General features: G+C 45.0%; 1 protein-coding gene, 1 long non-coding RNA gene and 1 pseudogene across 2 annotated transcripts in view; all 3 read left to right on the top strand.

The window, feature by feature from the left end:
* LOC119294379 (U-box domain-containing protein 70-like) overlaps positions 1–6983 on the top strand; it is a 10053-nt gene extending 3070 nt beyond the window's left edge. Inside the window, exons 3-7 of the mRNA XM_037572571.1 lie at positions 3863–4250; positions 4806–4937; positions 5074–5427; positions 5518–6246; positions 6795–6983. Coding sequence (XP_037428468.1) covers positions 3863–4250; positions 4806–4937; positions 5074–5427; positions 5518–6246; positions 6795–6983 — 1792 coding nt within the window. The remainder of the gene's footprint in view (positions 1–3862; positions 4251–4805; positions 4938–5073; positions 5428–5517; positions 6247–6794) is intronic.
* On the top strand, positions 357–1478 carry LOC119293134. Its single transcript, XR_005142960.1, has 4 exons — positions 357–467; positions 726–802; positions 1102–1205; positions 1353–1478. It is a non-coding gene; the product is annotated as an uncharacterized LOC119293134 (long non-coding RNA).
* A 3636-nt stretch (positions 6984–10619) lies between the features above and the next one.
* Positions 10620–12277, top strand: part of LOC119294378 — a 5614-nt pseudogene continuing 3956 nt past the window's right edge.

Genomic DNA, 12277 nt, shown 5'->3' with positions numbered 1-12277 from the left:
CCCGCGCTGGAGCTCCCATGCTCGGCTCCCCTGCGCGCCGCCGGAGCTGCCTCGGCCCACACCTCCACCGCGTTGCTTCCCTCTCCTTGTTCCCTTGTTCGTTCCCCATGGTGAACCATGGGAAGGAGAAGGCTCAATTTTTGTTCTCGATCTGCTCTCCGATGGCGGCGGCCTTCCCCGAGCTTGGCGAGCTGGAGCTGTCCCTTCCCGTTGTCGATCTGCTCTCCGCGACGCCGCCTGCCTCCCCGTACCATCCCCTCTCGCTCAGCCGCGACTCCCTCCCTGGAGCAGATGCTCCCGCCCAACCCAAAGCCGCCGGCCGGAGCTACGCCGCAGCACGCTCCCTCCATCCTCTTCTTGGGGACCGGATTGTGGCCGAGGAGGAGCTTGCCCTTGTCGCCCAGCAGCTCCCGCTCCAACGGGCTCGTCCACAAGTCCGGCAGCACCAGCCGCTCTTCCCTCTTCCGGTCCGCCCTCCTCCCTCCCCTCCCCTCCCCTCCCGTGGCATGCTCTATTCTGTTATCTTCCTTCTTTCTTTGTCCTGATGATTTTTACTGATGGAGTTGTACACATAGGCGACCCAAATCCAACATTTTAGTAAGATTTGTACTGTCTCAAAATTCACCCATGAACCCTGACTCTGAAATTAGTACTGTCTCAAAGTTCAATAAGATTTGCTCATTGTTGCGCAGTACTGAATCATGGATTATATTGTGGCTCTGCAGGTCTAGCCCATCGACGACGACGGCTCCTCCTCATGCTCATCGGACTCGTGCACAAGTGCTCTGCAAGTCTGCATTGGGTAAAGTCTGAATTTTTCATTTTTACTACCGTCAAAATTCAGTTGACAACGAAAGTGCCATCAACATGTCACTGGCCATGCTAGACAGAGTTCTTATTCATGTCTAGGCAGAGTTCTTATTTATGACAAAACTGGATGTCTAGACAGAGTTCTTATTCATGTCTAATTGTGTTGACAGAGTTCAATGTACTCTGTTAATAGAATCAAAACTGATTTATTACCTTCCCGTATGAACTTCACTGAAAAAATCAGTCACCATTCTGAATTTTCACAGTACTCTACAAACTGCTTCTGGGCAGGAAGCAGATACAGTTTTTCTTGGTGGGCGTGGTTTTGGAACAGCCATGTCTTCTCTAATTTTGACAGTGCTTGAGTTTAGAGTATGGTTATACTTTTGCTTAGGGTAAGTTAACACGTCTCTTTCTACAATTTTTAAATGCTTCTTGTCAGGAAGGGAATTATGTTTGTAAGGATAGTGTATTTTGCAAAGGCTTTTGTACTTGTTGTTTTTATGTCTAACTATCAACTGTCTATTCTTAAATAAAAACAGCAGGGTAATTGCTTTTCTTACTGGTGCTCCTGATTATGAAGATGGTCAACTAGACACTAAGAGATATGGTGAGCAATATGCTAGCAAAGGGGAAGATGTTGACCTCATGTTGCTCCCTGAGCAGATACCTTCCTATTGAGATCCGGTAAGCTTGTGCTTCTTTTGCAGTAAAAAAAATTCTATCCATTAGTGAAATTTTGAAACAGGCCACTGTGGTGCTGTTGTTGTTCAAGCAGGAGTATGTGTACACATATTTGCAGGCGAATGCTATCCTGAGATTGACTTACAGTTAATTGCTATCCTTAGATTGACTGAACTTCAATCTATGCTAGCAATGTGATGTTAGAGAAAGGCGTATTTCTTGACCTGCTTGTAAATTACTCCACACAAACAAGTGCATTTTTCTAGACCTGCTTGTAAATTACTCCACACAAACAAGCAAATTTAGTAGACATTTTTACAAGAATTCAGTAGATTTGTTCCCATGGTTGCTATTTGTTTCTCTTGACCCCTGGTAATTACTCTTGGCCCCTGGTACTCCAAGAAGACTATGCAGTTATCCTAGACTATTGCAATCATCCTTCCAGGTAGCGATAGCCTGTTTTGATTTAAAAGCCTAGCTACCATGGTCCTTGGGTATATTTCATTCTGTGTGCTAACTAGAGAAGACATGGCATGCATGCATGCACATAGGCTGTACTTGTTGAACAGGGGATTTTTTACCTGGAAATATTGGTTTACTCTAATCCACCCAAACTCAGTCTTCATTTTACTGAATTTAGATTAGATGTTGCCTTATTTCTACCGGGAGAAGATGTTGGTTTATTCTTTATTTTGATTGTTGTGGTTGCTCGACAAGTTGCCTCTCAGATTATTGCTCTCAGTGCAAACTGGAGTAGATTAATTAATTTGGAGTGTGTGGTCTGTGATGGGCTCAACTCTTCCTCCTGATGCTGTAAAACAATCTTGTTCCACTGGATGGATGGAGCCTCTTTTTTCATCTGAAAGACACCCCACATTTCTGAAGATAGATACACCTACAGTTTCAGCAGTGAAGTAGTACCACACTCTGATCTGATCTGTTTCCAATTGTAATAAAAGTTGGTTATTTACTTATCAGCTGAGTACAAGTAGTAGAGATTGACTGGTTGTTTCCTTGTGCAAGGTTCACAGCAAAAAAAACTGGTGTTGAATTCGCCGCCGGCTCCGAGACCTCGACCGGACGGACGGAAGGCGGATTGAACTCGTTGCCATGGCGCCGTATATTATATGCAGTCCCACGTTTTCCTCTTCCTTTATTTAGGTGAGAATCATCACAAAACATGCATCGTCAGACAGGTGTAGGTTGACTGAATATTGACTAAATATTGGGCAGGTGATATTGATTTGAGCAGGATTTGTTTTTATCTCTGAATTTGTATGATATGTGAACCCCAAAACATGCATCGTCAGACAGGTGTAGGTTGATGCCCCTCCATTTTTCACATCACAGACTAGACTAGGTGATCAATTTCTTTTTAAATGCTACGAAAAGGGGAGGTGTTCACCATTCTATAGAGAGCAGAAAGATTGATGGCTAGGGAAACTCATGAAGAAAAGAAGACAAAGTTCTTCAGTTAACATTGACTTACTGAATATCTACTGATTTTTTCAGTTAACTCATGGAGCAAATCCTTACAGTACCTTCTTCCTGATGAATGTAGCTCTGGCGGCAGCACGGGCAGACGAGCAGCAGCAGTACGGGTAGACGAGCAGCAGCAGTACGGGTAGATGAGCAGCAGTTGTACAGGCAAAGGAGCTCCACCGGCGGCAAGGGACAAGCATCCGCACGGTCGCGCGGGCAGGGGAGAAGGAGCAGCACGAGCTTGCGCGGGAGATTGAGGAAGACGCGCGGGAGATCTAGGATCACACGCGCGAGCTCCCGGTCCACTGGATCGTGGAGGCAGGCTCCGGCGACGCCGACAGGGGATCGCGGCGGCGCACGCGTGGGAGCTCCAGCAGGATGCGCTGGAGAACGATGGAGGATGCACGCGAGCTTGAGGAGGATGCACGGGGGTTCCAGGAGGGACGCGCGCGGCAGGAGATTCTGGCGAAGCCCACAGGCAGCGGGAGGGGACCGCCGGCGCAGGTCTGGGCTGCGGCGGCAGAGGAGGTAATTGGCGACGACGAAGAGAGCAGGTAATTCGCGAAGGTGAGAGCAGGTACTTGGCTACGGCGGAGGAGCTCAGCTGGGCTCGCCGGCCCCTGGCGAATCACGCAGCTGGGCGGCGCCGGTCCCTCGCGACGCGCAGGCGACCGACGGAGGAAGAAGACAGGGCGGAGGGACTTGTTCGAAACGCTTTTCTAACCACGAGGTTTTTTTTGTAAAATTACCAGTGAACTACGCCCGCGACATGTTTTTCGGGACGGAGGGAGTACTACATAACATTTGCAAATTTCAGCTTGAGCGACTACCCTAAGTTTATAGCTGACAAAATAATGCTTATGTGCCATGGTTCATCATTTTTTAGGGAGGCCACTCAGCTTTCTACAAAAGTAGAGTCACCCCGAAGCAACTGCACCGGCACTACTTGGCGACCCGATTTCCCTAAAAGATGCCAATCACTATCACCAGGGTATCCAGGGTTCTTAGGCTCCACAGATCAACAAGCCCATCAACGACGGTCCAAGCAGCCAGTTAGCTATACATATCCCTTGTTAGGATCGACAACAGTCAATGCAGAAAACATATCAGGTGCAATGCAGCGGTCGATTGATATGAGACTAACAGGTTTCTCCCTAAATTCCAGCCAGCAAAGCACTGGAGGATCCTCATTGGCTTTGCAGGATTTAAATACTATGAATAGTTCACCAGTACATGTTTCGATTGCAAGCTCTAAAGAACATCAACACTCTATGGTAAGCCACATTAATTGGACTGAGCAGAGAGTTCTCTACTGAATCATAATAATCTTATGGATGTGTGCAGAGGGTACAATAATTTTATGACTGTGTACCCTACATATGGTTACAGACACTATAGGAGAACTATTCTTCCATTATCTAAAACAAAAAACTGTTAGGAAATCAAGTACTATGTTTTTAAATATGAATATGCACCATAGGTTTGTAATGTTATTGGCAGTTTTCATTCATGTATTCCACTGACAGTAACCGAAAGAGAAAGGCAAATGACATGTATGTTGCATTTAATGTTAGAACTGCGATTCAAGATGTACAAGTGTAGAGAAAAATGTCTGACAACAAAATGTGTCCATCTTTGTAGTCACCTTCAACCAGTAGCGCATCTAATGTTTGCCACTAGCACTGTGGAAAATTCCACTTTGTGAAAACTTACTGATATTGCTCTAACATCTAAATTTTGGTCGACCAACCAAGGCATGTTGTTTTCCTCTTAGTTTTAATACCTAATGTTTTATACCTAGAATTCAAAGAGAACATAATGTTTTATAGGTAGAAACTGGTGTGCAGCTTGATGTGTTTGAGCAACTACACCGAGTCCACAATGAACTGGAGTGCTCGAAAAAAGAAGCATCCGAGGGCCGGCAGAAAGCCGTGAGGAATCTGTTTGAAGCTTCTATGATGGTATGTTATTTGAAACTTTCACATGGCTTTAGCTATATCCATTGTTGATGCCTAATCTACCGTATTTTCCCAACTCTCTTCTCTAAACACATAGCATTTATGTTGCCCTGGTGCATAAGCGAACTTATTGTTGCAGTTCAAAGCACGGGAGAACGCACTCCGCAAAGAAAAAAAAGAGCTAGAGGATAGACTGACTAGAGAAAACACTGGACTCAGAAAAGAACACCTCTATATATGCAAAGAGCTGCAAAAGGCAAATGAGCAAAGAGCAGAACTGGAGAACCGTGTATTTAGCCCTACTAGTGATGTTGCCTTAACAGAGTTCACCTACACAGAGATAAATGAAGCGGCGGACAACTTTGATGACTCCAAAAATATTGGGGTCGGTGGGTGTGCAACCGTCTACAAGGGATTTCTACGACATACTACCGTAGCCATAAAGAAATTCAACCGTGAAGACGCAACAGGAGATAAAGAGTTTAATGACGAGGTATTTTTCATCATTAAGAGTAAGATGTGTTGTCAGATGAAAACAAGTTAAATGGTGCATCTAAATACGTGACTTTCCAATATATTACAGGTAGAAACACTCCGTAGGATGAGGCATCCAAACCTTGTGACCCTGATAAGAGTGTGCAAGGAGGCCAAAGCGTTGATCTTTGAATTCTTGTCAAACGGAAGCCTAGAGGATTGTTTGCAGTGCACGGACCAAAGAGAGCCACTCTCATGGAGAACGCGCATCAAAATCGCTGCCGACATCTGCACAGGACATATCTTCCTCCACTCCAACAAACCAAAAGGCATTGCACATGGTGATCTCAAGCCTGACAATGTCCTTCTCGACGCAAGCTTTGTTTGCAAACTGGCAGATTTTGGGATCTCTCATCACTTGAATGTAACAAACACCACTATCACCCCGTATCACCGAACAAACCAAATCAAGGGCAAAATGGGATACATGGACCCGGCATACATTGCCTCAGGGGAGCTCACAGCACAGTATGACGTCTACTCTTATGGAGTAGTGTTAATGCGATTGCTAACTAATAAGAGACCCCTAGGCCTGCCGCATGTTGTTGAGGCAGCCATTAGAGAAGGCACGTTGCGAGATCTAATTGATACTTCAGCTGGGGAATGGCCACCTGAGTGTGCTGAAGAGTTGGCAAGACTAGCACTGCGCTGTTGCCGGTTAGAACGAAAGGAGCGGCCCAATCTTGCAAAGGAGGTGTGGGGTGTCTTGCAAGCTATAATGAACTGTCAAGACCAAAAATGTGGGCCACCAGCGTTTTTCATCTGTCCGATGACACAGGTCCGTTATCTAAACAAAGAAATGAAACACCAGAATCATGCGATGCCAGTCGCACCAACAGTTACGTATTTTTCCCACCCAGAGTGGTTTTTACTCCAGGGTGCACCTACACCCCCATGAACATTAAATTCCAAATAAAAAATACAAACAAAATTTAAAAAATCTGAAATTTCAGGCCATGAAAAATGATCAAACATTTGATGGTCTTGCAAAGTTTCACGCCACAAAAAATATTGGAAGGACCTTCACCCAAAAAAAAATCAGTGTAGAAAGTTTTATGCACTTTTGAGCAGTAATTCTGTTTTGATTTTTGGTGAGGGCTCCTCATTTTATGCACTTTTGAGCAGCAAAATGTTTGATTTCCTGAAATTTCAGATTCTTTTTGTTATTGTTTTCTTATTATTTTTTCAAATTTACTATTCACCTGGGTGCACCTACACCCGGGAGCAGCCTCACTTTTCTCTCGCCCAATTAAGCACTTGCAAACTTTACAATTCAGTCTCCAAATTAGTTTGATATAACCTTGCATTCTTACATAATATTTTCAGGAGATCATGAGGGATCCACACATTGCTGCCGATGGATTCACATATGAAGGCGATGCCATAAAGGACTGGTTTCAAATGGGGAACAAAATTTCCCCCATGGCCTACGTCAACTTCGCACACCATGAGTTGATACCAAACAATGCCCTTCGTTTTGCAATTCAAGAATGGCAAAAGCGACAACAACCATGACATTTTAACCTTCCATTTTATTGATATGATGCCATGAGTTATGATGTGAAACAAATCTCTTATATTAAGTGTGTACAGACAACTTTTTACTGTGCCTTCTTAATTAGAAGCTACCATTTTCTGATTGTTTAGGACCACAAATGATGAATTATGCACATACTTTGAGTTATATGTGATTGGGAATTGGAATGAACTGCCATGGTGGGTATTCAAGTTGAATTAAAAAGTAATGTGTACACCCATTAAGACACCCCTATCGTTGGCTTCTGCGAAGCTAGGGGTTACGGCAGATCGGCACGGTCTCTAAAAAAACAAAATGGATCAGCAATCGGATAAACTACAAGTTGGATGGTTGAGCATAGGCGGCTTATAATGATGGGGTTGGTTACATCAGAAATTAGCTATGAATGTTGGATCCTTGTCGTAGATACTGGCTCCGTATGCTGCCATTTTATAAGAGATAATAGGTACTACCAGGTTGGTGGGAACTGCGTGGGCAAAGTCATCAACCTCCCATGTTCGCTCGCTTCAACTTCCAAAGCAGACTAAGGAGCATAGTGACAAGAGAATGCCCACCGGGGAGGCCCACGATGACCAGGGCCGGTCTTGAGATTTCGGTGGCCCGGTTCAAAACTAGAACCCATGGCCCTTAAGTAAGCAACCAATAACAATAATTATAGGTTTTATGTGACTGTTACCAATAGACACTTAAAAGTGTATCCAATAGCTATATTTGTATCAAACATATGTATGCCGGCTTAGGGAGAACACCTAGCTCAATATATGGGTTGAAGATGCAGAGCAATTATTGATTCTTCTAGACCAAGACATAAATCCAACTTGTATGCTTGTCAGGTTAACATTAGGTCTGTGTTCAAAATAATTTGAGGTGTGTACGGATGGTTTGTGAATTTCAGGTAGGTTCCATTACCTACATGAAAAACCAATAATATAGACCGGGTTCTACTAGGAGAGAGTTAGGACCCAAAAAAATCAAGGCTGAAATAAGTAAGTTGCTCTTGGGGGAATTATACTGCTATCTTGACGATATTCAGGCTGAAATTTTACCTGATGAAAGCATGACAACTAGCATGTCATCAACAAAACAATTGGTTGCGGTTGATTAACCAAGAAAATCCGAGGTATTTATCATACCTGTTCGAAATTATAGACATTGGTGGAATATCTGTTTTCAGAGCAAGTGGATCCACATGGCTACCGAACGTTGCATGCCCAGTCAATTCCAATCCTAGTAGACGAGCTTGACATGGCGATGAGGTGTCTCCAACGCCGCACAGACCAAGCATTGATGCAGCCACATGCGGCGATCTCATCTTGGCTTGTAGTTTTCTTGCTCCTAGCCATCTGACACATGTGGTAAGCAATCTAAACTATTCAGTAAAAAAACCAAAACCAGCTTACTGGCCTCCCGCAAGCTGGCTTGCGTTGTGCCAGACATCGTTTGTAATACAGAGCGCATCCAAGGCCATTCAGAGGCGTCGCCAAACGACAAACGACCAGTCGACGATTTTCACCACGCATTAAACGCGGGTGTTACCCAACGACTATATTGCTTGTTAACTACAACTGCTATTTCTTTGTTACGCCGAAAACAGTCGGACGTTCATGGGCCACTATTACCCGCATTAATACCAGCCCATCATCGAACCCTCCTGACGCACTCTATATAAGATGGGAAGAGGTGCACAGGCTTAGCGTTGAACATCATTGTAAGCCTTACGTGCAAGAGAAAGAACACCACACAAGATTAAAATTTTACCTCCAGAGCCGACGGCTTGAACCTATAATTCCTGATGCGTACTCCCACCTACATCTTTCGATAGTCACTAGGCTCCTCCATACACAGTCAATCCAAAATGTATTTTCAGTGAAATAACCACGACACATAGCGTATATAAACTTGTAGGTTAACAATGACCACAACAAAAATGGTTTTCTGATGAGTTCTAAGTAAAGATAGGATCTGTTCATTGGTGGCACGACAAGGCAAGTAGGAGTGTAGGAGGTGGAGCAGCAGTGGGTCATGGCGATGAGAGCAGCAGCTCGCAACATCAGAAAAGAAAACAATAGAATTTAGGATAGATTTTCACTAGGAACGCTGTTTCCCTCCCACTCTGCTTTCTTTTCACTAGGAACGATGTTCCTCTTGTCCGCGAAGCAATGCCAAAAGATACGCAAGACCTTTTGATCAGTTCAGGCATGAACAGCAGGCGCCCATGGTTGAGCACGACCGAGGCATCCGACGTCGCTGGAGCGAGCCCAACCGGTGGGTTGTGGCTGCGCGTGCGCAAACAGCAGGGCGCACCGGGGTGCACGACGTGCAAGCGACGGAGGACTGGGCGAGCTTGCCCAAGGCGGCTATAGCCATGGCAACTTGGCAAGCAGGCGCTTGGTGAGCTCGGCAAGGGACAGGACGCAAGCGCCTGTGCAAGTGTGTGTGCGTAGGGATGCAGGCGGGCCTCCCGCATAAGCCCGCATAAATATGATATTAGTTCAAACTAAGCTGAATCTGGCCGGAAGAATTATAACCAGCCTGAGATATTTTGACTTGGAAGCGGGGCGGATCGGGCGCCGCTCTGCATCCCTATGTGTGCGTATGCGCGGGTATGCGTGTGGGTACGAGCGTGTGTGCTGTGAGGCGGGGCGGGGCGGCCCGACAACGTGGTAGCGGAGGCTCGGCGGTGCGGAGGTGTCCTGGCATGGCGACTAGTTTTGCGAGGGTCTTCTTCTGTGAAATTTCAGGCAGATCTCCAGTCCGCCAAATTATACGGAAAGGATCATCTTCCTGTAAACATGGAGAAAGTTTCAAAAAATGTACGGAGTTCCGTAAAAAGAACTGGATATATGGAAGCTGATGGAGGGCTGTTTTTTCCACGACCCTCTAAACGGAAGTTTTTTTAAGGATACGGCGGAGAGGCAGTTTGATCAACTTTGCTTGGAAAGCTGTAGCTGCTAGTTCGGGCTTGCTTAGAAGCTAGAGATCGTATGTACGTGCTGCCAAGGTGATTCGTTTCCGGTGGCGGCACGATTGAATTGCATCTGGGGTGGAGTTGTGTTCCTGGCACTGATTAAAATCGCCGGAGAAGAGATTTAGCAGCAACATAAATTGCAGCACAACTTACATCTCAAAAAGAATACACCATTAGAAATTAACTTCATATGTTATATTTTATGATGGTATAACTTTTGTGATACATTTGTATTATATGGAGCAAAATAGGGATACGCGTTTTGGCCCTGGTAGTGGATACGCGTTGCATGAATAACCTGCCTGCCAGGTGGGCCATTGGTATTAATTGTGTAGAGAAAACACACGCGAAGCTCACCGAAATAGCTCAAACGGCCAAGGTACCCAACAGTTTATGCATGCATATGCATGGAGGGTTTGTTGGGATTGTTTTCTGCAACCAATCCAACGGCACACCTGGTTTAGGCAAATTACAAAAAGCCATTCTGAGCAGACTCCATTCTAATCAAGAAGCAGAGTCCTGCCGGTTTCCCTAGAAACAAACTTGAGAAGCCAACGGCTACTTTCTTTTTCCTTTCCTTTTTGCGATGGAGCAGCGGCTTTATTACCTGGGGTAATCCGTGGCCAAATGGTGTGCCAGAGGAGCATCCTGCAACCACAAATCGGTCGGGTGCAACATGTACAGCTACGGTGCTTCCGAGGCCAAGCAAAGGAAAGAATCCCACTTGGCCAAGATCAGACACTCCCGGCGCCCGGCTACCGGGAGGGCTAGCCTCGATGCCGGTGCCAGAGACAAGGAGGCCACCACCATCTTGGAGGGTGACGGCAGAGGAGAGGGGCTGTATGTGGCCCTAGTGAAGGGCGAGGTGGATGGCGGCGGAGGCAGTGACGGAGGAGGAGGAGGAGGGAAGCTGTATGTGGCCGTCGGGAAGGACGAAGAGGATGGCAGGTCCAACCTCCTCTGGGCAGCTCGGAACCTCCTCGCCTGCGATGACAAGCTTGTCTTGCTGCACGTCCACCAGCCCGCCCACAGATTCATGACCGGTAAAATTAAGCTCCAAACTCTCTGCACAAAGTAATGAAGATACACAATAAAATGATTTCCTTCTCTCAATGAAAAAAATAGCGTGCACAGCAAAATAGCGGCAACCTCAAAATATGCTATTAGCGTGCTATAGCGTGCTATTAGCGAGACATTGTACACCGATATATTTAGCGAGGCAATTCTCAATACGCTATAGCGTGCTATTAGCGACGCTATAGCGCGCTATTTTTTTCAGTGCCTTCTCCACACTACGTACTTATATTGTTGTTGCTTCTGTCTTCAGTCATTTGCTTAATTAGTACTACAATATATCCATCTGTATCTATCTATCTGTTTGTTTGTCTATCTATATATTTATCAATCTATCTATCTATTTTTCTGTCTATATAATCATCTATCTATGTATGCTGATCAAATTCTTGTGTCGCAGGATTTCGCACGGTCGATGCAAGCCAGCTCCAGGAGAAGGAGCTCAAGGCATACCGGAAGGGTGAGGAGGAGGAGATGAACACACTTTTGAACCACTACATCGACTTCTGCAGAGATTCTCTCAAGGTCTGCTCAGCTAAAAACCGGCCAATTCCATTCTGAAAATCATGATGCATCTATTTTATTCACTTCTTGTCGATTCAGAAGAAGAAAAAAACTTTATTCTTTACAGATGCAAGCCGAAACGCTGGTGACCAAGAACAGTACTGCAAATGGCATCGTCAAGCTCATCGAACAGCATCACATCACAAACCTTGTCATGGGAACATCCTCCATCTCGCCTGATGTCCAGACCAAATACACCTTCGTAATGAGGTTTCATCGATAAACACACACACTGCGGACTGTGCTTGTTTCCGTGCATAGATATATATAGGGCAAAGCACCGCGAAAGTTGTGTAATTATATGTAAATTTATTATTTCATGTACGTGAATTAATGTCTCTGCTATTGTAAACAAGCGGCGATAAAACAGCTAGGCTGCACAACCAATTAATCGGTATTAAAACGCGGCCCTTTTGTAAGTTGACACACAATCCAGAATTTGTCTTCCTTGTCTAGTATTACTTAGTTAGCAAATGACAATTAATCACAATACACTCCCAATAACAAAACACTACTAGTACATAATATGGCTTTACTAATTAGTATAACACACAATACACTCACAATTAGTATTACTTAGTTAGCAAATACTCCATTTAATATGTCTTCCTTGTCTAGTATTATTTAGTTAGCAAATGACACACAATACACTCACAATTAGTATGC

This window comes from Triticum dicoccoides, chromosome 4B (genome assembly GCF_002162155.2).
Source record: "Triticum dicoccoides isolate Atlit2015 ecotype Zavitan chromosome 4B, WEW_v2.0, whole genome shotgun sequence".
Classification (NCBI taxonomy): domain Eukaryota; kingdom Viridiplantae; phylum Streptophyta; class Magnoliopsida; order Poales; family Poaceae; genus Triticum; species Triticum dicoccoides.
This window is presented reverse-complemented; position numbering and strand designations above follow the sequence as displayed.